The 26,861-nt window shown below is 39.6% G+C and overlaps 2 protein-coding genes across 3 annotated transcripts in view; one reads left to right on the top strand and one right to left on the bottom strand.

Moving 5' to 3' along the window:
* Window positions 1–98: 98 nt before the first annotated feature.
* Window positions 99–15,386, bottom strand: lg31h2orf69 (linkage group 31 C2orf69 homolog). The gene is made up of 3 exons (XM_061926436.1): window positions 14,881–15,386; window positions 10,084–10,322; window positions 99–1,112 (listed from the first exon to the last, which is right to left on the bottom strand). Exons 1-3 carry the CDS (start codon window positions 15,052–15,054, stop codon window positions 635–637), a joined length of 891 nt encoding a protein of 296 aa, XP_061782420.1. The 5' UTR covers window positions 15,055–15,386; the 3' UTR covers window positions 99–634.
* A 507-nt stretch (window positions 15,387–15,893) lies between these two features.
* The window catches only part of ftcdnl1 (formiminotransferase cyclodeaminase N-terminal like 1), a 159,213-nt gene continuing 148,245 nt past the window's right edge, over window positions 15,894–26,861 (top strand). The window contains exon 1 of one of the 2 annotated variants that reach the window (XM_061926432.1): window positions 15,894–15,962. In XM_061926432.1, the coding sequence (XP_061782416.1) occupies window positions 15,943–15,962 (20 nt within the window). In that variant the 5' untranslated portion in view covers window positions 15,894–15,942. Of the gene's footprint in view, window positions 15,963–16,244; window positions 16,337–26,861 lie in introns of those variants that run through there. The other variant, XM_061926434.2, reaches the window with a different exon arrangement.

Here is a 26,861-nt window from a genome sequence, read left to right as displayed (position 1 = left end):
CACAAGGTGTCAACTTAACTGGTTTTGTATATATATGAAAAAGTACAAATACGTGTTCATGTTGTACAATGTAATATATATATATATATATATATATATATATATTTATAATAAATGCTTATGAAAGCAAAAGTACAAATAGGTGGACTTCATGTCGTACATTGTAATTTTTATATTGTACGAGTTTTGCAAAAAAGAAGAGTGTAGTAAAAAAAAGAATGAAAAGAGTAAGATTCAATGATCCTTTGTAGATTCTCTAGATCAGTGGTCCCCAATCTTTTTGTAGCTGCGGACCGGTCAACGCTTAAAAATTTGTCCCGCGGACCGGGGAGGACGGGGTGGGGGGTGGGGGGGTTAAAAAAAAATTTAAATAAAGAAATACAATGATGTGTGCTTACGGACTGTATTGATATACATTGATATATAGTGTATATATTCTGTTTTTATGTAGATTAAAAAATATATATATATATATATATATATTTTCTTGTGCGGCCCGGTACCAATCGGTCTGCGGACCGGTACCGGGCCGCGGCCCGGTGGTTGGGGACCACTGCTTTAGATGACAAGCTTTGAGCAGACACGTAATATGAATATACATGTTTTTTCAGCACATGCAACTTTACTTAATTAGTCAGAAATCCTGGATGACCCTGAAGTGATTTTCAAGCGAAGGTGGTTCATCTTCAAAGTGGATTTTGTGGAACGGACTCGCTCCAAACTCTTCTAGGGTCTCGATGAAGCTTCTGTGCTCACGACCGACCCAAGCCCGCATGGGGTCACGCACCTCGTACGGGGTAACATGTACGTGGATGCCAATTCTGCTGTTGGCCAGCTGGCGTAGCACCTGCTTGTCCGTCACCCAGGTTTCACTTCCTCCTGGGTGTCCACCGTCCAGCCAGAACATGTCCGAGATGCTTTGGACAAAGTCCCACATCTGCCGGTCTGCCCGTGCGCCGCCCAACTCACACAGCATCTGGTTTAGGACCACGCATCCTTTACTGAAACCTACTACGGTCAAAGAAAACCTTGCTGGGATGCTTGCAGTGTCTTTTTGTGGATGGAAGCCATTCGGCAGGCCGGCTCGTGCCATAGCGTGGCTCAGCAGCGCCCTGCAAGCCAGACCAGACTCAAAATCAACTTTCATTTGAACAAGTTCCACAAGAAGGAAGTCAGATTTTGTACAGTGGTGGTCAGCCTGTTGGCCTCACCAGGGCCGGCCCGTGGTATAGGCCGTATAGGCAAATGCTAAGGGCGCCGTCCATCAGGGGGCGCCACGCCAGTGCCACAAATGTTGGAGAGAAAAAAAAAAAGAAAAAAAAGTTGGTACTATTATTTCTAAATACAAAAAATAATCCCACGTCATTTAAAATGCAAAGTAAAGCCTATTTAATAGAAATATTATTTGTTACAACATTACGCCCCCCCCTCCCCCCGCACGGTGCGCCCCCTCCCTTCCCGCATCATGACTTGCTTTGGACGTCACCACATCAAAAAACAACACAAGATGTCAAAACGGCCAAAACTGTCAGGTGCCCAGGGAAGAAAAAGAGAAAAGAAGAGGAAGAGAAACGAGAAAAAGACAGAGGTAGCACCTGCTACCGTAGCAGGTAGGTAACTTTAGCCTACATGAAATGATTTGTCTGTTACAGAATGTGATAGTAACCTGGCTTTTTAGCATTAAGCTAATGTTACATGATTCGGCAATTGCTAATCAATAAATAGCTAGTTCTGTTTTAACGTCGGGTTAATATTGTTATGGAAAAAAATAATGTAACATTAGGTAATTACAGTACTCCCACCTTACATTCATCTGGGACATTTGTATTAGATCTTTTAAGCAGGTGTTTTTGTTTACATTGTTATTGCCTTCTGGTTAGCTAATGTTTGCCCTGCAGGTAATAGTCACTTTTCCACCCCTTTATATATTAGGTATAGTTGTAAGCCTAGTTGTTAAAGTGCACATCATTAATGTTAATTAAGCAATATCACATGAAAAGGAATGCTGTTTTTTAATTTGAGCACTGCTGTGATTCGGTAAGGAGCATAATGCTCACATGGCAACATGGAAGGACTTGGAGGTCCGTTTTGCGAAAGGACTCACAATAGATAAACAAGAGATGGCACTTGCTGAGGCTGAGAGAAAAAGGTGGCGTGAAGTTCAACATCGTTTGGTGGCAATAATTCAGTCCTTAGCTGAAAGAAACATGGCTTTCAGGGGGTCCACAGACACATTAAATAAACCAGACAATGGCAATTTTCTGAAAGAAGTGGAGCTTATGGCCAAATTTGATCCAGTGATGATTGCATTCGGTCTCCCCTAGAGAGGGGGCGGGGGGGTTACCCACATATGCGGTCCTCTCCAAGGTTTCTCATAGTCATTCACATCGACGTCCCACTCGGGTGAGTTTTTCCTTGCCCTTATGTGGGCTTTGCACCGAGGATGTCGTTGTGGCTTGTGCAGCCCTTTGAGACACTTGTGATTTAGGGCTATATAAATAAACATTGATTGATTGATTGACATTGAAGCACCATGTCAGTAGAGTAGAAAGTGGAGCTGGCAGTCACGTACATTATCTGGGAAAAACAATCCAAAATGAACTGATTGACTCCATCAGTTCAAGAATAATAAAACGCATTGTGGAAGAGATCAAAACATCAAAGTATTTCTCCATCATTTTAGATTGCACACCTGATCTGAGTCATAAGGAACAGCTCTCTGTCATAGTCAGGATAGTGTCAAAAAAAGACATACCACAAGTTAAAGAGCATTTCCTGGGCTTTCTTGTTGCAGAGGAATCAACAGGAGATCATTTGTCAACTCTCATCCTAAAACGGTTAGAGGAGCTTAACATTTCTTTTGAAGACTGCAGAGGACAGTCTTATGACAATGGGGCCAACATGAAGGGAAAAAATAAAGGTGTTCAGGCAAGGTTGCTTCAGCTAAACTCAAGAGCTTTTTTTGTCCCATGTGGTGCCCACACTTTAAATCTGGTAGTAGCTGATGCTGCAAAAATCTCACCAGATGCCCTTGGCTACTTTGGGCATTTAGCAAAGTTATTCAAGCTCTTCTCAGCTTCCACCCATAGGTGGGGTGTCCTCCTGAAACATGTTAAAACCACTTTGAAACCAGATGGGAAAGCAGGATAAAAAGCATTGAGGCAGTCAGATATCAGGCTCGGCAAGTCAGAGAGGCTCTTCTGGAGGTGAGGGAAACAACTACAGACCCTGTGGGGAGAGTTGAAGCCCAGTCTTTGGCTGAGGAGATTGGATCCTATCGTTTTTGCATTTGTACAGCCATCTGGTATGACATTCTCAGCAAGATCCAGTATGTGAGTAAACTCATGCAGTCGCCCTCCATGCAGCTCGATGTGGCTGTTGACTTGCTGAAGAAAACCAAAGATTCCCTCACCAGCTACAGAAACACTGGATTTTCTGATGCACATACAACGGCAAAGGAGATGTGTGAAGAAATGAATGTGGAGGCTGAACTCAAACAAAAGCGATTGAGAACCACCAAAAGGCACTTCGGTTATGAGTCTCCAGATAAGCCCATACAAGATGCACTTAAAAAAATTTCAGAGCCTTGGAGAGGTGAATGACAAGTTTGGAGTACTCCTCAATTTCCACAACTTACAAAAAGAACAGCTGCTACAGCAGTGCCAAACCCTGAGTACTACTCTGACCCATGACAGCCAGCTGGACATTAATGGCACAGAACTTGCAATGGAAATGCAGAATTTCCCACCATTGCCATCAAAGAACATGACAAACATGGAACTCTTGACCTTCCTGCATGAGAAGAAGCTGGCAGAAATTTACCCCAACATGTGGGTTGCTCTGAGAATCTCTGCCACTCTTCCTGTTACAGTGGCTGCTGCTGAAAGAAGCTTCTCTAAGCTCAAACTCATTAAAACCTACCTAAGATCTACTATGATGCAAGAACGTCTCAGTGGACTTTCCATCATAAGCATAAATTATGTGGTCTCAAATCAGTTGTCATATGATGATGTTGTAGATGACTTTGCTGCAAGAAAGACGAGGAGAGTAAAGCTTTAGCAGGTGATGTGAGGTTGATGAGGGGGTGGTGTACAGTAATTTGTAAGTCATTCTAGTTGATGCAAAATTAAAAAGCAGAAATAGAGAACTCTGTAGGATCCCCTTTTTTTGTAATATAGTTGTTAAAGTCATACTGGTTTGATATCTTGTTTTGTGCAGTGCCTTATTTATATTGTATTTTTAATTTATTTTATGCAACTTGTTGACACGTTTTATTTTGTGTTTATGTATGTAAAAAATATTGTATTTCATGTATTCATTTTTTATTTTTTGTATTCATTTATTTATTCATATTTTTTTTTATCTTGTTAACTATTCTGATTGTTAATTTGCTTTCTTTAAGTAAAAAAAAAGGTCAAAGACAAAGCTATTCGGTTTCTTGTGAGTATATACACTTCACTGCCGATGTGGGGGGGGCGCCAACTAAAATCTTGCCTAGGGCGCCAGATTGGTTAGGGCCGGGCCTGGGCCTCACGGTCAGGAGGAAGAGGGTTGGAATCTCTAACACGGAGCTCAACACTAGGAACGCTTATTTTATCAACCTGTGTCAGCTAACCAGTCCTGGTGTATAAAGTCAGCTGGGGTAGACTCCCGTTCACCTGAGATGTAATGGAAATTGGTTCAATGTTCGCCAAATAAATGCTAACATATATCCAAAGTCAAGAAATCTACCATAATGATGAAAAAAAATAAAGAAAATAGGCCTATTGTGCTGCATTAAAATGCTTTTTTTATTTTTATTTGCACAATAATCCTGTATTGTTTTTTTTTTTTTAACTTCGTCAATATTCCTGTATTAACAGTAAATAGCCACAAATACATTTTTCAGAATAAACGATGATTATTTACCTCATTGGAAAGTTTATAGTTTGCAAAGTATTCACAACACTTTTAATAATTCCGAATAAAAAACATATTTTTTTGAAGGGAATGACAGAAGTATTTCAAGTAAGTTAAATAGTACAGATCAAGGCTATTTAACTGGCGGCCCGAAAATGACATCACACCAACCTCAAGTTCGGTTATAAACTTGGGAGAGACGTTCACATTTTTGCGGCACATTCCTGAAAACACTAACGCGTTGTCATATGGATGATCTTTGACTAACATTTCTTAAAAACAGCTGACTGCTCCTGTTGTATAAATGACCCTAGACCAGAGTAAACGTATTGTTTGTGTTTACACATTTGGCGAAATAAAACTTGTAAGGTATGACAGATTCTTCATTGACATTTGAACCTCCTGAGAGTCAGCGTCCTCTACAGTGGACACTTATTTGTGTTTTGTATAACTCGAGCCTCCCCCGCGACCCTGAGAGGGACAAGCGGTAGAATATGGATGGATGGATAACTATAACTCCGACAACTTTTAACTCACGTCCACTGTAGAGGATGCTAGTTCTCAGAATATACACAGTAAAAATGATTGTGATGGGAGAATTCCTTAACTTTCTGGAAATGTGACCCCAACAACTATTACAACTACTTCAGTATATTAGTATGCTAGAGCAGTGGTCCCCAACCACCGGGCCGGTCCGCGGACCGGTTGGTACTGGGCCGCACAAGAAAAAAAAAAAAAGAAAAAAAATGTTTTTATTAAATCAAGATAAAAACACAATATATACACTATATATCAATGTATATCAATACAGTCTGCAGGGATACAGTCCGTAAGCACACATGATTGTATTTCTTTATAAAAAAAAAATCTTTATATGATTGTTATATTTTTATCAACATGTGATAGCAGTCATTTAATACTAGGCTAATGATTAATGTAACTAGCTGAAAAAATAGTACAATAGCAATAGGAGAGACTATTCATCCCTGAACACCATGGAGTTCATGCATCATGTTTATGATGCAGTTACATTATTATATAAACTATCAGAGACAGCTTTAGGAAACTCTTCATTTAACATATTTTTTTGCTGCTTCAACACAGCTCAATCAACACAGAAAAAGGTAGGGTGAAATAACTTTGTTGTTAACTGTAGTTCAATAATGCTTGTCTTTCCCTCAGACAGACAGGGCTTTGCTGCCCGTAACACACATATACACGCACACACCGCACAGTGAGTTAACGCTATGCTAAAAGCTAATTAGTTTCTAGAACGTCAACGGGCTCATAGTGATGTTACTAGTAGTTGACTGGGAGGTGTTTATTATAATTTGGGGAGAGTCCGCTGCCTTATGCTTACCTGCTAAACACCTTTCTGCTACCCCACCGCAGGAGCACTGATTCCATGCGCTCTGAATAAGCACTGCTGATTGGCTGTTACATGCGCTCTGAATACGCACTGCTGATTGGCTGTTACATGCGCTCTGAATATGCACTACTGATTGGCTGTTACATGCGCTCTGAATAGGCACTGCTGATTGGCTGTTACCGCTCTGCGTGTAATCAATCAGATGGTTCTGTGGGTGGGACAATGCTGGGTGCGTACTGACAAGAGGCAGAGGCAGAACTAAGCGGAGCAGCTTGTTAAGACTTTAGTTTAGGCGGTGGCTCTTGTTGTTAAGGCCTTAAGAACAAAACGCTGCGGGAAACCCTGGTATAGTACAAGGATTATGCTGTTATGGTATAAGTAGCATGCTAGTATAGTACTAGTAGTATGCTAGTGTAGTACTGATAGCATGCTACTGTAGTAAAAGTATTATGCTAGTATAGTACTTGTAGTATGCTAGTGTAGTACAAATAGTTACTGTTTCCCACACATTCATTTATTTGTGGCGGCCCGCCACGAAAGAATTACGTCCGCCACAAATAGATTTTTCGGCTTTTGACTCGCTCAACCGCTCATAAAAGCAATGAGACTCTGTCTGTGAATGTTGCTTGTAGTTACAATTCTGGTGCAGTAGGTGGCGGTAGCCTACTGTGCATTGTAACTCCGCCAATAGCACTTAATTCACCTGGTGGGCCAGAAGAAGAAGAAGAAGAAGATGACGACGACGACGAAGTAAAATAAGAACGGACCGACCGGATCAAAATATGAGGGTAAGACGTCTTGGCAAACAAGTTCAAAAGTGGTCCGAACCTGTGCAGAGTGCAGCACCGACTCGGATTTTCTTAATTTTTATTTTCGGGATTTGAATGCATTTATTTTGAAAGGACAGCTGGAGAGAGGCGGGAGAGGGGTGATTGACGCGGAGCAAAGCGAATTGAACTGGGTCGCCGCAGCGGGTGCTCTACCAGGTGACATGGGTTATAGCTGCATCGCTCGCGGCTCGTCATATATTTAACGTTAATCCGCGATTTCACCGAGCGTTTCACTGACGGTGAGCAGCCTGATGCTGCTTCTCTAACACCGCCGCTGTTTGACTCGGGGGCCGGGGCAGACGCACGCAGTAACAGTCACCTGTTACCATACCGACGAGCTAACGTGTCCAGGTTATAACCCTGTTGTCAATATACACACGTGGAGACGGTGCTTCAGATACTGCATTAATACTGAAGCTAAATTGTCCATTGTCCACTGCAGCATGTGAATGCAATGAAAAGAATTAAATCTGAGCCAACCAGCTGTTAAAATGTTGTCCAGGTTAATGTTTTGGCCATTACAGGCCCTTCATTTCAAGATTTCAACTGTGATCGGGCTTTAAACAGGTGGCTGACCTGTTCAGATGGGTGTAACTGCTACTGGTCAAATAATGTGAAATAGCATTTAATTTTACATGTATGCAATGCCATTTAAATGTAATTATAGATAATAATAATAATAATAATAATAAATACTGTGTAGTGTGGTAAATAGTCAACGGGAAGGATTTTAGTAAGATATAAGCCATGAGCACTACACAGCCAGAAAAAAACCTAGGCAGGACAAGTAAAAATATTGGGGGAAGTAGATTTGAGAAGTCGGGCAAGTAGAAAAAAACCTTAACGTTGAACCCTGCATGTGTTGAGCTGCTGCCGCTTAAGGTTAGACGGCACTGTACATAGAGCGGTTCTGCTCGTTAGTAATAAATTCTAATGTTGGATGTTCACTCCTTCACACAGATGATGTATGCACTAATTAAAGGGGCAGAGCTTTAAGAGACATTTTAGCTTTTATATTTTATAAGATATATTTTTTGTAAGAACCACAATTAATAAATATATTTCAATGAATAACTAATTGTTCAAATCTGTATATAAATATGTACATAAAGTGTTGTAATTATATTTCAACTCCGCGTTCTTATTGGTCATTGTCGCTGCCGCCGCCGCCGCCGCCGCCACCCCCCGCCCCCCGACCACACCACCACAAATAGATGCCTGTCCTGTGGGAAACACTGATAGTATATTAATTATTAAAGTTTTGAAGTACATTGAAATATGTCCAACTTGCCTTCATTATAGCTATGTGCACATGGACACATTTAATCAGATTAAAAGCTTAACCGGAATAAAAATGCTTCTTGTAAACATGCTATTCAGAATATTCTGACCCCATAACACGTTCGGATCAAAATTTCATTCCGATCGAGACGAGTGGTCAATGCCCATAGTCTTTCGGATTGTAGCACATGAAAACACATCTTCCGAAATTCGGGTTAGAATTATCCTTACTGCGCATGTCTTTGATGTCTGCTTTACTTTGGTGGTGGAGCTTTGACTAAATTAAATAGTCTCGGAATGAAGCAATTGTCTTGCTGCTGTCTCCCACATTCCACATGTACAGACGTAGCGTTATATACTGTTGAGTTTGTTGCTTTAAAACGAGGCTAGCAAAAACAAAAGTTTGGTATGGAGTGTCATGTGTCGATGTAACAATGCATGGGTTGGAATTGGGGGTTAAATCACCAAAAATGATTCACGGGCGTGGCACCGCTGCTGCTCACTGCTTCCCCTCACCTCCCAGGGGGTGAACAAGGGGATGAGTCAAATGCAGAGGACACATTTCGCCACACATAGTGTGTGTGTGTGACAATCATTGGTCCTTTATCTTTAACTTAACAATAAAAGATAGGATCCAGTTGTCGAGCCAGCGAGTTGTTTTATTTACGACATTATTTACTCCAAGTGCTAAATGCTAGCCTCAAACACACACACAGTGTTGAAACGTGAAGACGCACCGCAACCCGTACCTAATCACAACATAAAAAGCACAAAACAGCTCCATTAAAAAAAAGAGGTAAAACAAAAGTAGTGAACATAAGGAAACAATTATAAATAAATACAGTGATAACGTCGAACAAGCAGAAATGCACAAAACCTTGTTTGTTTACAGTGGAAGTCTAATGCTTCTTCAGCATTTGCAGTGAGCAAAAAAAAAGATGGCGCGATAGCAGAAATAGTAACACCTTTTCGTTATGTTAGGTTCTGCGCATGTCAAAGTAAAGTATTCCAATTTAAGATGAGATGCATGGAAATGCACGTCATAATCAGATCATTTTTTTCAGGGTCCATATACCGTATTTTTCGGACTATAAGTCGCAGTTTTTTTCATAGTTTGGCCGGGGGTGCGACTTATACTCAGGAGCGACTTATGTGTGAAATTATTAACACATTACCGTAAAATATCAAATAATATTATTTAGCTCATTCACGTAAGAGACTAGACGTATAAGATTTCATCGGATTTAGCGATTAGGAGTGACAGATTATTTGGTAATTGTTCTATATGTTATAGTTATTTGAATGACTCTTACCATAACATGTTACGTTAACATACCAGGCACGGTTTCAGTTGGTTATTTATGCTTCATATAACGTACCCTTATTCAGCCTGTTGTTCACTATTCTTTATTTATTTTAAAATGCCTTTCAAATGTCTATTCTTGGTGTTGGGGTTTTATCAAATAGATTTCCCCAAAAAATGCGACTTATACTCCAGCGCGACTGATATGTTTTTTTCCTTCTTTATTATGCATTTTCGGCCGGTGCGACTTATACTCCGGAGTGACCTATACTCCGAAAAATACGGTACACATTAACATTCTCATCTGAATGATGATCCGATTAAATAAATGTTGTTTCATGTACACATGGCTACTTTGTCAAAAACAAGTTATCACTAAAATGTGAAAGAAGACTAACAACCTGAGGTGGTGAAGAGCTCCAGCGTTGTGTGAGTACGGTGCGTGTTGTGGTGCTCCAAACAAGTTACTCTCCACAAAGTTGTGGTAGGAGCTGAACTTGTGTAAGTACATGCGTGACGCTCGTACCACCCAAATGTGGTCTTGAGGGAAACGAGCACCCAGCATCATCGCCACCTGCTCCAGACTCCAGGACAGCCACTCGACCCCCTCTGGCTGCAGGACCATCTCATCTTGAAAGTTCTGAACAACAGAAAAAAACCACACTTTTTTACACAACATTACAATTCACTTCACTTTACTGCTTTGATTCACCAATAAATTAATTTTAATCCTGAAACTGCTATCCCACAAAACACAAACACCATAAAAGAATGATCTTCATTGGATCACCCCCACACCAATACAACTAATCTGGAATACAACACACGAGTGCCATGGAGTACAAACATTCAAATGTGGGTTGCTCATGTATGCAGTACTCCCGCCGCCCCACAGGGGGCAACAGGAGGCATATGTGTCACAGTAAAACAGCAGTGGGGTGAGTGGAAGAAGACTACTAATTCAACCCTGAAACAAATCTAAATTGCAAAAATCAGACTTCTTCTTATGACTGACAACAAACTATGAATGTTCTGCCCCGATTAAGTGCTCGACTCATTGTTTCCTGTCGGACCTTTTAAGCAACGGACACAGATGAAAGAACGGTACCGATACTTTTCAAAGGCAGTATAGTACCGATTTCAATTAATTAGTATTGCAGTATTTTATTAGTTCCGGTATACTGAATAACCCTAATATTTATATATATATATATATATATATATAAATATATATATATATATATATATATATATATATATATATATATATATATAGTTACAACTAACCTGAATACCAACTAACCTTGAATACAACTACCCTTTAAAACAAGACCGTATTTAAGGATTCAAGGAACTTTATTGTCTTAGCAGCACACATGAGACGGCATAACATTTTGTACCCAAAGTCCTAGATTTAGTTCAGTGAGTACCACAATAACAATAGTATGTATGTATTGTGCAGAAATATGGGGGAATAACTACAAAAGTACATTACATTCACTAATCGTGTTATAAAAAAGGCCATTAAAGATAATATACAATGCTGGGTATAGAGAATATATAAACCCTTTATTTATCGAATGCAGCGGTAGAAAATGGATGGATGGGATGGATTTATTGACTCAAAAATATTGAAATTCAATGATTTGGTGAATTTGCAAACAGCCAAAATGATACACAAAGCAAACTACAACCTGTTACCCAAGAATTTACAACAACTCTTCTCAACAAAAGAAGAGAAATATAACCTTAGAGAAAAATGTAACCGAAAACCTTTGTATGCACACACGACACTAAAGACTTTTAGCATATCAGTATGTGAAATTCAATTATGGAATGGATTAAGTCGGGACGGCGTGGCGAAGTTGGTAGAGTGGCCGTGCCAGCAATCGGAGGGTTGCTGGTTACTGGGGTTCAATCCCCACCTTCTACCATCCTAGTCACGTCCGTTGTGTCCTTGGGCAAGACACTTCACCCCTTGCTCCTGATGGGTGCTGGTTAGCACCTTGAATGGCAGCTCCCGCCATCAGTGTGTGAATGTGTGTGTGAATGGGTGAATGTGGAAATACTGTCAAAGCGCTTTGAGTACCTTGAAGGTAGAAAAGCGCTATACAAGTATAACCCGTTTATCATTTATTTAAGTACAGAAGTGAAACATCTGATACAGATTAAGGTTGTCCATCGCATATATTTTACTAACCCTAAACTTTCCAAAATGTATGCCAATATTGCAGATACATGTACAGTGTTTCCCACAGGACAGGCATTTATTTGTGGTGGTGTGGGCGGGGGGCGGGGGTGACGGCGGCAGCGGCAGCGGCGATGACCAAGAAGAACGCAGAGTTGGAATATAAATACAACACTTTATGTACATATTTAGCTCATTAAAATTACCGACAGGAAGGCGAGAAACACTTTATTTCAACAGACTCTGGCGCCGTACCTGTCGTCAAAACTCCAAAGACCGACTGCACAGTTGCGCTAACAAAATAAGAGTCTCAGAAAGCTGGCGTGCACAAGCTAGCAAGCTACGGAGTTTGCCGGCAATGTATTTCTTGTAAAGTGTATACAAAGGAGTACAGAAGCTGGACAAATAAGATGCCAAAAACCAACCACTTTCATGTGGTATTGGACAGAAAGGAGGACTTTTTTCTCCTCCATTCGAAAATGCGGACGTTATCAGCACCACTGTCTGATTCCTATCAATGCAAGTCATCACAATCAGGTAATACACCAACTTATATTCTTGTCTTCATGAAAGAAAGGAATCTGTGTTAAACATGCTTGTATTATTTTTAAACACCTTTAACTTGTTAACAATATTAACTATATGTGTTAAACATGCTTGTATTATCTTTAAACACCTTTAACTTGTTAACAATATTAACTATATGTATTAAACATACTTGTATTATCATTAAACACCTTTAATTTATTAACAATATTAACTATATGTGTTAAACATGCTTGCATTATCATTAAACACCTTTAACTTGTTAACAAAAACATATATTTCATAAATAAGTAAATATAAATTATATATATGAATGAGGTAGATCCCCACGACTTGATCAATTGAAAAGTAGCTCGCCTGCAGAAAAAGTGTGAGCACCCCTGAGTTACACCCATCTGAACAGGTCAGCCACCTGTTTAAAGCCCGATCACAGTTGAAATCTTGAAATGAAGGGCCTTTAATGGCCAAAACATTAACCTGGACAACATTTTAACAGCTGGTTGGCTCAGATTTTATTCTTTTCATTGCATTCACATGCTGCAGTGGACAGTGGACAATTTAGCTTCATTATTAATGCAGTATCTGAAGCACCGTCTCCACGTGTGTTTATTGACAACAGGGTTATAACCTGGACACGTTAGCTCGTCGGTATGGTAACACGTGACGTGACAACAGCGGCGGTGTTAATGAAGCAGCGTCAGGCTGCTCACCGTGAGTGAAACGCTCGGTGAAATCGCGGATTAACGTTAAATATATGACGAGCCGCGAGCGATGCAGCTATAACTTATCTACCTACAACCTATATTACCCTCGTATTTTGATCCGGTCGGTCCGTTCTTTTACTCCGCCGTCTTCTTCTTCTTCTTCTTCTGGCCCACCAGGTGAATTAAGTGCTATTGGCAGAGTTACAATGCATAGTAGGCTACCGCCACCTACTGCACCGGAGTTGTAACTACAAGGTACATTCACAGACAGAGTCCCATTGCTTTTATGAGCGGTCGAGCGAGTCAAAAGTCGAAAAATCCATTTGTGGCGGGCCGCCACTAATAAATGAATGTGTGGGAAACACTGATGTAATTGCTGTCAATCGACTCCTGCAAACATGCCACACATGTTCTGGTCCTGTCCCTGTCTGAAAGCCTACTGGATTAATATTTTTAAACATCTTGCAGATGCACTAAATTTTAAGCTGACTCCTTGTGCAGAATTGGCTATTTTTGGAATTCCACCAAACTATCAAAAAATTAAGCAGACTTTTAGGGATAGTATCGCCTTTGCATCATTAATAGCTCGTAGAAATATTTTATTGGAGTGGAAATCACAGTTTGCCCCCAAGGCCTCCCTATGGCTTAAGGACCTCATGTTTTTCTTAGATTTATAGAAAATTTAATATAATGTGAGGGGTACACCAAAACAATTTGACTTGACCTGGGGCTGTATAATTAGTTACATAGCTACATTTAAGACACTATAGGATAAATGTGACACTAACTGTTGATAATGAACCTTTCCACTTACCTCAACTCTTTTTTTTTCTGATCTTTTTATTCAGTGACACTTCTCTGTATGTTTGTTTGTGTTTTGTTTTTTATTGTAACTTTTTTTTCCAAAAATTGGGTTTTTTTGGGGGGGGGGCACAAAAAAGTGTCTTTTTTCTCAGTACCTGTATTATGATTAAATAAATAAATAAATATTATTTAAAAAAAAAAAGTGAAACAATGTACTAACATGATCCACTTTAAGAAACTATTCAAACTACAAGTGTTTACTAAGTACAACGAAGAATAATCTTGGTAAATATCTTAAACTTTAGGAAGGACAGATAAAGAGATTGTATTTATCTTATTGTAAGTGACTTACCAGGTTATGAAGAAATCCGTTGTATTAACGCTACACTGATTGATTGGCAACACTAAATTGGCCCTAGTGTGTGAATGTGGATGTGAATGTTGTCTGTCTATCTGTGTTGGCCCTGTGATGAGGTGGCGACTTGTCCAGGGTGTAGCCCGCCTTCCGCCTGAATGCAGCTGAGATAGGCTCCAGCACACCCCCACCCAAGCGGTAGAACATGGATGGATGGATGATTGTAATGTGTAAAATGTTTGAAATGTGTACACATACAGTACAGGGAGTGAATATATGTGTACATAATTGATATGAAGTGGAATAGGGGTAGGATTAAATAAGCCTTGCTTCTTCCTGCTCATTTTTGGACATGGTGTAAAGAAAATGTAAAAATGTGATGCATTATTTGTAATCTATTATGTTCAAATAAAACCAATCGGAATCTGAATAATAACTTAAATAGAATAGAATATAAATAGGGTAGGTTATAAATAACATAGGTTAATAGGAATACATTATAAATAAAATGGAATAAATTGGATAGATAATGAAAAAATAGAATTATAGAATGTTTGTTCGTCATTTAGTAGAATGTTACCTAGCTTATTCATGTATTCACCTGAATGTCTCCGTGGAAGAAGACCAGATGTTTGTTGACTTGAGGTCCTTCAGGCTTGAGGAGGAGCAGGTCGTTTTTCATGTGGGTTGTGGTTCCACACACAGCTAGCAGTTTATGGATCCCTCGGCCAGCTGGACAGCTGGAGGATGCATGCAGTCGTGGAGAAGACGCCATTGCTTTGAAGACCAGGTGAGAGAAATTCCCAATGAAGACTTAAGAGACAGGCTCTCAGGTAGCATTTAATTTGCTGCTCTGCAAGCTAACGTTAGCCACGTCTGCTAAACATCGTTTTTTTTGTCGCTTTAACGCCACCCTAATAATGGCCTTACTTTGTTATTAGTATTGTGTCTCCTTGAAGATAATCATCTTATCGTGTATCAATCTCAAATGAATGTGGATCATATGCAAGTATTCCCGTTGCTTTTTTCATGTTATTTGCCCACAGAGAGACGCTGTTTTTTACAGACATGCCCTTATAGTGCCGACAAACCGCCTTAGTGCGCATGTCAGTGACGTCAACTTTGGCGAGCCAAAGAAACTGCACAAGCTTCAAGATGATTACTGTCTTTTGATTGCCTCTTCGGCCATGAAAACGAGAAAGAATACATTTAATCTTCCATTGACAATACATTTAATCGTTCCATTTCTCCCAAAATATTGAAAAATAAGTTTCCTTTTGCAAACCGTAAACAATGATGTATATTAAAATAAGTCAAATTGAACAAAATGAAACCACATTTCCAGTTATGCCTAAACAGAAAAGGACAACTTTTATTTATTGTTTTGACAGCCCGCCTTCCTTTCTCACGCCGCTATGGACTATTTCATGTTACTGCGCATGTGTATACGTGATGGCGTAATACGTTCTGAAACACAAATTGGCGCCTTATTAGAGTTTTGTTTACAAATAAAGCGCAAGAGGAGAAGGCGAGAAGAAAATATTTTTTATCTAAGGCTTTTTACCTAAGGTGTCAAGCTCTGACACCAAATTAAGTATTGTACAATAGCACCAATCAGGAGTAGCATTGCTCCCTGTCGGATGCAGAGCTGTAATGGAGACTGATGCTTTTTGTCACAAACAGGTGAGTATTAAAGCCCTCCAAATAGTAAAGTATTGTAACCGAGGGTCTGCATGTAAGATGTAGTGCAAGCAAAAAATAAAGGAAGGCAGGCAGAAACTCAAGAGGCACTTTTTTGTTGATGTGACACCCACAAACAGTTGTTATTGTGTTTTTTTTATAATTTGTTTTGATAATATTCATGTAAATGAGAGGTAATGGTGACACAAGGATCTCAACAGATTGCTAAACAACAGCTAACTACTGACAGTAGGGGGCAGTGTAGGTCTGTTTCACCGTGGGAGTCTCCTGTACACTGACGTACTTCCGCCCAAACTCCACAATCCTGTGAAAGCGACAACACGTTTCAATTTGTGATACTTGTGTCCATATTGCAGGTTAGTAATGACCTTAAAGCAGCTATATTTGAAACACAAATAATTTCGTGATAAAGTGCAGTCACTGAGCTTAATTTTGATGTAAGGATGATGACGTTTGGTGTTCATTTTGGGACATTGTAATGTAATACAAAGTGGGCTGCTGCAGTTTATTTTTCTATTATTATTTTTCTAACCACTTCTGCAAAAGTGACAAGTGCAATGAGCCTAAATGTGTACAATATGAGTTCGTTTTTGTATTACAATTTTCTATCTTGTTTAATGGTCCAGTTCATACTTGCCAACCTTGAGACCTCCGATTTCGGGAGGTGGGGGGAGGGGGTGGGGGTATATGTATATATATATATATATATATATATATATGTATATATATATATATATATATATATATATATATATATATATATATATAAGAAATACTTGACGTTCAGTGAATTCTAGCTATATATATATATATATATATATATATACATATATATACATATATATATATATATATATATATATATATACAGGTAAAAGCCAGTAAATTAGAATATTTTGAAAAACTTGATTTATTTCAGTAATTGCATTCAAAAGGTGTAACTTGTACATTATATTTATTCATTGCACACAGACTGATGCATTCAAATGTTTATTTCATTTAATTTTGATGATTTGAAGTGGTAACAAATGAAAATCCAAAATTCCGTGTGTCACAAAATTAGAATATTACTTAAGGCTAATACAAAAAAGGGATTTTTAGAAATGTTGGCCAACTGAAAAGTATGAAAATGAAAAATATGAGCATGTACAATACTCAATACTTGGTTGGAGCTCCTTTTGCCTCAATTACTGCGTTAATGCGGCGTGGCATGGAGTCGATGAGTTTCTGGCACTGCTCAGGTGTTATGAGAGCCCAGGTTGCTCTGATAGTGGCCTTCAACTCTTCTGCGTTTTTGGGTCTGGCATTCTGCATCTTCCTTTTCACAATACCCCACAGATTTTCTATGGGGCTAAGGTCAGGGGAGTTGGCGGGCCAATTTAGAACAGAAATACCATGGTCCGTAAACCAGGCACGGGTAGATTTTGCACTGTGTGCAGGCGCCAAGTCCTGTTGGAACTTGAAATCTCCATCTCCATAGAGCAGGTCAGCAGCAGGAAGCATGAAGTGCTCTAAAACTTGCTTGTAGACGGCTGCGTTGACCCTGGATCTCAGGAAACAGAGTGGACCGACACCAGCAGATGACATGGCACCCCAAACCATCACCCAACCATGCAAATTTTGCATTTCCTTTGGAAATCGAGGTCCCAGAGTCTGGAGGAAGACAGGAGAGGCACAGGATCCACGTTGCCTGAAGTCTAGTGTAAAGTTTCCACCATCAGTGATGGTTTGGGGTGCCATGTCATCTGCTGGTGTCGGTCCACTCTGTTTCCTGAGATCCAGGGTCAACGCAGCCGTCTACCAGCAAGTTTTAGAGCACTTCATGCTTCCTGCTGGTGACCTGCTCTATGGAGATGGAGATTTCAAGTTCCAACAGGACTTGGCGCCTGCACACAGCGCAAAATCTACCCGTGCCTGGTTTACGGACCATGGTATTTCTGTTCTAAATTGGCCCGCCAACTCCCCTGACCTTAGCCCCATAGAAAATCTGTGGGGTATTGTGAAAAGGAAGATGCAGAATGCCAGACCCAAAAACGCAGAAGAGTTGAAGGCCACTATCAGAGCAACCTGGGCTCTCATAACACCTGAGCAGTGCCAGAAACTCATCGACTCCATGCCACGCCGCATTAACGCAGTAATTGAGGCAAAAGGAGCTCCAACCAAGTATTGAGTATTGTACATGCTCATATTTTTCATTTTCATACTTTTCAGTTGGCCAACATTTCTAAAAATCCCTTTTTTGTGTTAGCCTTAAGTAATATTCTAATTTTGTGACACACAGAATTTTGGATTTTCATTTGTTGCCACTTCAAATCATCAAAATTAAATGAAATAAACATTTGAATGCATCAGTCTGTGTGCAATGAATAAATATAATGTACAAGTTACACCTTTTGAATGCAATTACTGAAATAAATCAAGTTTTTCAAAATATTCTAATTTACTGGCTTTTACCTGTGTGTGTATATATATATATATATATATATATATATATATATATATATATTTATTTTATTATATATATATATATATATATATATATATATATAAAATAAATACTTGAATTTCAGTGTTCATTTATTTACACATATACACACACGTAACACTCATCTACTCATTGTTGAGTTAAGGGTTGAATTGTCCATCCTTGTTCTATTCTCTGTCACTATTTTTCGAACGATGCTGAACACCCTGTCTGATGATGCATTGATGTGTGGCACGCACAAAAGTGCTTTCATCAAATTCACTAGATGGTAGTATTGTCCTGTTTAAGAGTGTCACAACATTGCTGTTTACAGCAGACGAACTGCTTTACGGTATACAAAAAAGTGACTGCTGTTGTTGTGTGTTGTTGCCACGCTGGGAGGACGTTAATGAAACTGCCTAACAATAAACCCACATAAGAAACCAAGAACTCGCCCTCCATCATTCTATAGTTATAACGTGATTGGGCAGGTACGCTTTTTTATATTGTGGAGGACCTGAGTCCGCCTGAATTTCGGGAGATTTTCGGGAGAAAATTTGTCCCGGGAGGTTTTCGGGAGAGGCGCTGAATTTCGGGAGTCTCCCAGAAAATCCGGGAGGGTTGGCAAGTATGGTCCAGTTCTACCAGTGTTGTTAGCATTAGCCACTGTCCACTTCCTGGGTGCGCTGTAGTGGTGCAGCTACTCACACGTGGGCTTTGCCAAAGCAATGTAGTGACACTACAATAATATGGACACTGTAGAAACAGTATTATGCTGAAAAGGAAAACGAGAGATATTGATGAACAGAACAGATGATGTATAATGAGAATGGTGTTATGTAGTGTGAATTTGAATAATGACAGAATGATTGTTATATTGATTATTATTGTGATAATACAAAAATATGAACATTTAAAAAAACAATGGAAAAAAACAAAAGAAAGAAAGAGACAGAATATATTTTATTGTGGTTCAATAAAAACTAGGGCTGGGCAACGATTAAAAATGTTAATCATAATTAATCGCACAATTTCTCCGATTAACCACGATTAACTGCATTGTATACGCAAAACCCAATAATGAATTTAAAAGTAGTGTGTAGTGCACCTTTATTGGAATATTCTCCCATATGAACAAAAGTGCCAAAACATTTGTTGTGCAAACACAATTTTAATCAGTACTTGTTAAACAGTAGCAGTTAAATAGCATATTTTATGAAAATCAACTCAAAAAATGTCAATACAAACATTCAAGTTTATTGCCACTGCCAGGGTATTTAAGTTATCCTGTTTGTTATGGAAAATAAATATAATCTACATACAAATCCCTGAGCCACAATCATAACATCCAAACAGGCAATTTCTGAGGTAACAGCAGAAACATTTTCCTCTAATTTTCCTTTCCATAATGCCTCTCCTCTGTTTTCATTATAGACAGCATGTGAATGCAACACCCACTTTTCATCAATATAATGCACTGAGAGCCTCTACAGCTGCACGTTGTAAAGTTGTCACTTTTACAGTCCTCTCCTTTCATACAACTGCTGTATTCTTGGTGCGATGATGCGTCTTGATGGCGGCTCATACGCGCTGTCACTCAGGCTAGCGTCTTCCACAATACTAATGGGCCAACAGTCTGTAACTATCCACTTCGTTATGGCATTTGTTAGCTTCTCTTGCTCTCCTTTATCTATACTTCTCCCTCACGCTGTATTTAACGTAGTCTGCCCAAGCCTGGCTCCACTTTCTGCTTTGTTGGATGGTTTGCTGCCATCAACAGTGTGCTTCGCGTTAAGGTGATATTTTAGACCGGAAGTACTCCTGTGATAAGAAAATTCAGCTTGGCAGTGGCTACAAACCACTTTGCTTCTGTCAAATCTGCCGCCTGGAAGTACTTTATAATGAAAATGACCATGTAAAAGTTCTGTTAAGTTACCCTTCTTCTCCATGCTTGTTTTGTTTTTTTCTGCGTTCTCCTTCCTTTTCCGCAGGAGCCAGCAATAGGCGTTAACAAAATAAAAGCATGTAAAAAAAATACGCAATTACGCGCGATAAAAAAATTGTCAGCGTTAATAGATTGATGCATTAACTCGAAATTAACGCATTAACTTGCCCACCCCTAATAAAAACACAATCCTGTGGAATCTGTGAAAGCGACAACACGTTTCAATTTGTGATCCTTGTGTCCATATTGCAGGATAACTATAAGCTGTGACCAGGTACCCAAGCCGGGACCTGTAACATTGACAACAACCTCGCCGAGGGAAGTCTTCTTAAAAGCTTATTTTTACGAACCAGCACTCCCAGTGTTGTGCCAAAATGTGAATGCCTGGCAAAAATGTATTTCTGTCGCGGGAGTGCGCAGCGTTCGCTAAACCTGCATCTTTTCGCTTCGTCTGTCCACAGCGGATTACTAGGTACAAGACTAGCACTTTATCTTGGTGGTTATTGTACGCTACGTGTTTGACATTATTTAAGCCTTTATCGTGTCCCGAAAATGACAGTTTGCCTTTTCTGTGGTGTTAATAAGATTTAAAGGACGATTGTTAGTCCGATGTTGATGTGATAAAACCTCTTTCTTGTTTGGAAGATACATACAATTGTAACTGTTATTTTTTCGTGCACGTAATACAAACCCCGTTTCCATATCTTCCCTCAGGCCGTAAGACTCTTGAACGCATCATAATTAAAGTTGGGAAAGTGCATGTTCACCACTGTGTTACATGGCCTTTCCTTTTAACAACACTCAGTAACGTTTGGGAACTGAGGTGACACATTTTTTAAGCATCTCAGGTGTAATTCTTTCCCATTCTTGCTTGATGTACAGCTTAAGTTGTTCAACAGTCCGGGGGTTTCCGTTGTGGTATTTTAGGCTTCATAATGCGCCACACATTTTCAATGGGAGACAGGTCTGGAATACAGGCAGGCCAGTCTAGTACCCGCACTCTTTTACTATGAAGCCACGTTGATGTAACACGTGGCTTGGCATTGTCTTGCTGAAATAAGCAGGGGCGTCCATGGTAACGTTGCTTGGATGGCAACATATGTTGCTCCAAAACCTGTATGTACCATCCATCCATCCATTTTCTACCGCTTATTCCCTTCGGAGTCGCGGGGGGCGCTGGAGCCAATCTCAGCTACAATCGGGCGGAAGGCGGGGTACACCCTGGACAAGTCGCCACCTCATCGTACCTTTCAGCATTAATGGCGCCTTCACAGATGTGTAAGTTACCCATGTCTTGGGCACTAATACACCCCAATACCATCACAGATGCTGGCTTTTCAACTTTGCGCCTATAACAATCCGGATGGTTCTTTTCCTCTTTTGTCCGGAGGACACGACGTCCACAGTTTCCAAAAACAATTTGAAATGTGGACTCGTCAGACCACAGACCACTTTTTCACTTTATATCAGTCCATCTTAGATGAGCTCAGGCCCAGCAAAGCCGAGGGTGTTTCTGGGTGTTGCTGATAAACGGTTTTCGCCTTGCATAGGAGAGTTTTAACTTGCACTTACAGATGTAGCGACCAACTGTAGTTACTGACAGTGGGTTTCTGAAGTGTTCCTGAGCCCATGTGGTGATATCCTTTACACACTGATGTCGCTTGTTGATGCAGTACAGCCTGAGGGATCAAAGGTCACGGGCTTAGCTGCTTACGTGCAGTGATTTCTCCAGATTCTCTGAACCCTTTGATGATATTACGGACCGTAGATGGTGAAATCCCTAAATTCCTTGCAATAGCTGGTTGAGAAAGGTTTTTCTTAAACTGTTCAACAATATGCTCACGCATTGGTTGACAAAGTGGTGACCCTCGCCCCATCCTTGTTTGTGAATGACTGAGCATTTCATGAAATCTACTTTTATACCCAATCATGACACCCACCTGTTCCCAATTTGCCTGTTCACCTGTGGGATGTTCCAAATAAGTTTTTGATGAGCATTCCTCAACTTTATCACCTTTCCCAACTTCTTTGTCATGTGTTGCTGGCATCAAATTCTAAAGTTAATCATTATTTGCAAAAAAAAAAAATGTTTATCAGTTTGAACATCAAATATGTTGTCTTTGTAGCATATTCAACTGAATATGGGTTGAAAATGATTTGCAAATCATTGTATTCCGTTGATATTTACATCTAACACAATTTCCCAACTCATATGGAAACGGGGTTTGTAAATATAAAGTGTTTGGATGTATTCCATCCATCCATCTATCCATTTTCTACCGCTTGTCCCTTTTTCATTTATGTAAAATTGTCATTAAATGTAATATTGCCTGACAAAAAGTGATTCAATGTAATATTTTGATATTTACACAATGCATATTTACACACGCATATTTTACTAGAATACCTTTATGACAGTGGCGGGCCGTGCGTTTCGCACCTAGGCCTTCAGTGATGTCCGACTTCAATGATTACCTCTAAAAATATCATTTATGTCACCACATGACCATTGCTGGAGAAACACTATACATGAACACATTTACGCACTACTGGGCATTGTACAAAACAGGTTATTTTCTGGCGCATTTAAAAATCAATAAACCCGCATCAGCAATTAAAACATATCTTATTTGGTAGTGTCACAATTAAAATTGCAAAAAACATTTTAAACGTGAAAAAATAAAGAAATAAAATATCTGAACTCACATTTCATCGACAGCTGAGCTGCTTCGGAGTTGCCCGAGATGGTCTCACAAGATGTAGTTTCAATCTTAAATATCCTTCTTGAAAATGGCCTTGCAAATAAATATGTTGTCTTGTCTAATCATAAAAGAAGCAGGCGAGGCGTGTTGGCTGAATTCTTAAAAGTTTACTCCACAGGTGCTCATCCAAAACATCCCGGCCGGCATGTCTACATTAAACAACCTAAACGGGGATGCTCTTTTCTACTGTGGCATGCTGGGTGTTGGAGTTCTTATGTTACATGGCTCGTAACATCACTATATATCTGCCTTAGGCCATCTGGAAGGCCTTACTGACAACAACACGTGATCTGATTGGCTATTGCAACTGTATGTCACTGTATGTCCTCGTTTGCTTACAGCGCACAGATGCCTGCATTGCTGAATCTGAAGGCTCTAGGCAGATTTGGTACAGCATGGCAACATAAGCTTGCTGAATTGTGATTGGATAAAAACTCTATAAACTATAAAACAACAGCACTGGAAGGAGCATAATATGACATGAAGAGAATATGAATACGTTTAGATATTTAGGGAAAGTAAATAAAAAAATACTTTTATCTTTAATTATGATTATGGTTTCTGGTTATGTTAGGCCAGCAGAGAAGGCCTTGCTGGCCAAAATCAAGTACCTAATGTACTGTTTACTTGTTAAAATACCCTTTACAAAGCTAAAATATACCCAAACGGCCACTTTGTTGCTGCCAAAAATTGATTTCAAGTAATATTTTGATACTGACACATCCTATCTCTGCATATTTCACTAGAATACCCTTATGGGCATTACATATATCAAAATCAAGTACCTACTGTGCTGTTTACTTGTTGAAATACCCTTTACAAAGCTAAAATATACCCAAACAGCCACTTTGTTGCTGCTAAAAATTGATTTAAAGTAATATTTTGATTCTGACACATCTTATCTCTGCATATTCTACTAGAATACCCTTATGATCATTACATATAATATATCAAAATCAAGTATCTACTGTACTGTTGACTGGTTGAAATACCATTTTTAGAGCTAAAAACTACCCAAATAGCCACTTTGCTGCTGCCAAAAATTGATTCCAAGTAATATTAACAATAATAACAGAATGTCAAAGCATTTCTCTAAAAAACAATATTATACATTCTGAAAATGTAAACGATAGTAAGAATATACCTACGATTTTCAGAAAATTTAGCTAGCAACCACTTAGTGTAAAAGGTTTTTACTGTACCAAAATTCTAAATAGCTAAAGAAAAATCACTGAATGTCTTAGTGCGATGTCATTCTGTGACAGACAAATGGTACACAGCTCCAGTATGTGCTGAGAGAAAAAGTATTTGTTATATTTGTGTGATGTTTTTCTTTTTCAAATTGGTCAACTTACAACTATTTACAGTGATATATATATATATATATATACACACACATATATACAGTATACATTAATAACTGCTGTATACCTGTCCCGCCAAAAACCCACACTGGATTGGATGATGTGGTTCTTTACTGGTAGCTGCAATGAGTGATCAGAACGCACATACAGGACTGTCTCAGAAAATTTGACTATTCTGATAATGTCCTTTATTTTCTGTAACGCAACTAAAAACATGAAAATACAGTATATACACACAATCACTCAATTGGACTTACAAAATAACCACTATTTTTAAGAACAAGTTACAGTAATATATAATACATCCATCCATCCATTTTCTACCGCTTGTCCCTTTTGGGGTCGCGGGGGTGCTGGAGCCTATCTCAGCTGCATTTGGGCGGAAGGCGGTGTACACCCTGGACAAGTCGCCATCTCATCGCAGTTTATAATACATATACAATATATATACAGGATTGTCTCAGAAAATTTGAATATTGTGATAAAGTCCTTTATTTTCTGTAATGCAACTAAAAACATGAAAATGTCATACATTCTGGATTCATTACACATCAACTGAAATATTGCAAGCCTTTTATTATTTTGATATTGCTGATTAACGCATAAGAAAACTCAAAAATCCTATCTCAAAAAATTAGAATATTTCCTCAGACCAAGTAAAAAAGAAAGATTCATAACAGCAAAACAAAATCATTTTTTATTTTATTTATTTATTTTATTTTTTGTCCTGTACAGCTTCTCAGGCAAATCATATAGTTGATCTAGATGCCCATATCGGCTGTTCAGATTTACTTTACAAAAGAGAAATGTAGGATACTTCTCTTGTTGCCTTATTTGTATTTGATTTTATTAAATGTATTTATATTATCATTTGGTGCAGCCGGGCCGGAGCAGGAGGGGATAGAAAGAGAAAAAAAAGAAGACAGAGGGGGAAATTGTGGGGACAAGAGGGGGATTAGACAGAGAGACAAAAACAACAACAGCAAACACAACAACAACAATAGAGCAACATCAGCAAATAAGACATGTACAAATATGATGGTAAAAGTGATAGCAAATAAGCAGTTAGCGAAAATAAAAAAGAATACAGTAATGAAAATGAGCATTATTACACTACAAATGAATCAATACAAATACCAATAGAAATAGCGCTATTGATAATGAACAATACCAATAATTTACCTCTATTATCAACAATACAGTTGTTCAAATGCAACAATACATATACGTAATGATAACTTGAGATACGTAAGAATGCAGAAAAATGGAGGGGAAGAAAGAGAAGCAACCTACATTAACCTTGTAGCTTGTTATAGTAACAATAGGTTAAGCTTTGTCAATGTGCCATGTGTTATATCAATCATCCATCCATCCATTTTCTACCGCTTATTCCCTTTGGGGTCGCGGGGGGCGCTGGAGCCTATCTCAGCTACAATCGGGCGGAAGGCGGGGTACACCCTGGACAAGTCGCCTCCTCATCGCAGGGCTCTAGGGCAACATCGTTAATATATGTTTGATGAAACGTGATTATGTGATGAGTGTATGTATGCATATGTACTTGTATATGTACATGTGTATCTGTGTTTGTACAGTGAATGTATATGTACAGTATGTGCATATGTATGTTTGTACAGTGAATGTATATGTACAGAATGTGTATATGTGTTTGTACAGTGAGTGTATATGTACAGTATGTGTATATGTATGTTTGTACAGTGAATATATACAGTATGTACAGTATGTGTATGTTTGTATAATGAATGTGCGTGTGGATGTACGAACTTTGAGTATGTAAATATGTACCGTATTTGTGTATGTATGTGGGAGCGTAGATACCTATGTATGTATGTGAGTATATGTGAATTTGTATGTACAATATATTCGACTCCCAGTGTGCGTGGGAGCCATAGTACGGTCCCAGCCTCTCCGAGAGCCCAACCCACAAACAGTAGGTGTGGTGCCCAGGGAACCAGGGACCACCGACCCCACGCAGCCAAGCCGGCCAGCGACAGGAACCCCAGAGCACGGCCCACCGCGCCGCCCACAAAGGTCAGCAGCAGGCGGCAGACAGACGCACCCGGCAGAGGACAAGGCACGAGAAAAGCAGGGGACAGCCAGACCCCAAGCCAGCGAGAGACCACACCCCACACGGGCAGAAAGGCGGGACGCCCCGCCCGGGGGGGCCCAGATACTTGCCGCAACCGGACGGGAAGACCGCCCCCGTCCCACCGGCAACCGGGCTCCCACGAGCCCCCCCCACCCCCACCCCCGGAGAGCGCGGCGAGGCCAGCCCCCGGCCACCACACCCAAGTCAGCCGCCGCAGGACCACCCAGCACGGGGCCACG

The sequence above is a fragment of the Nerophis lumbriciformis genome, linkage group LG31 (genome assembly GCF_033978685.3).
Source record: "Nerophis lumbriciformis linkage group LG31, RoL_Nlum_v2.1, whole genome shotgun sequence".
Taxonomy (NCBI): Eukaryota; Metazoa; Chordata; class Actinopteri; order Syngnathiformes; family Syngnathidae; genus Nerophis; species Nerophis lumbriciformis.
Note: the sequence above shows the minus strand (reverse complement) of the source record. Positions and strands in the feature narration are given on the sequence as shown.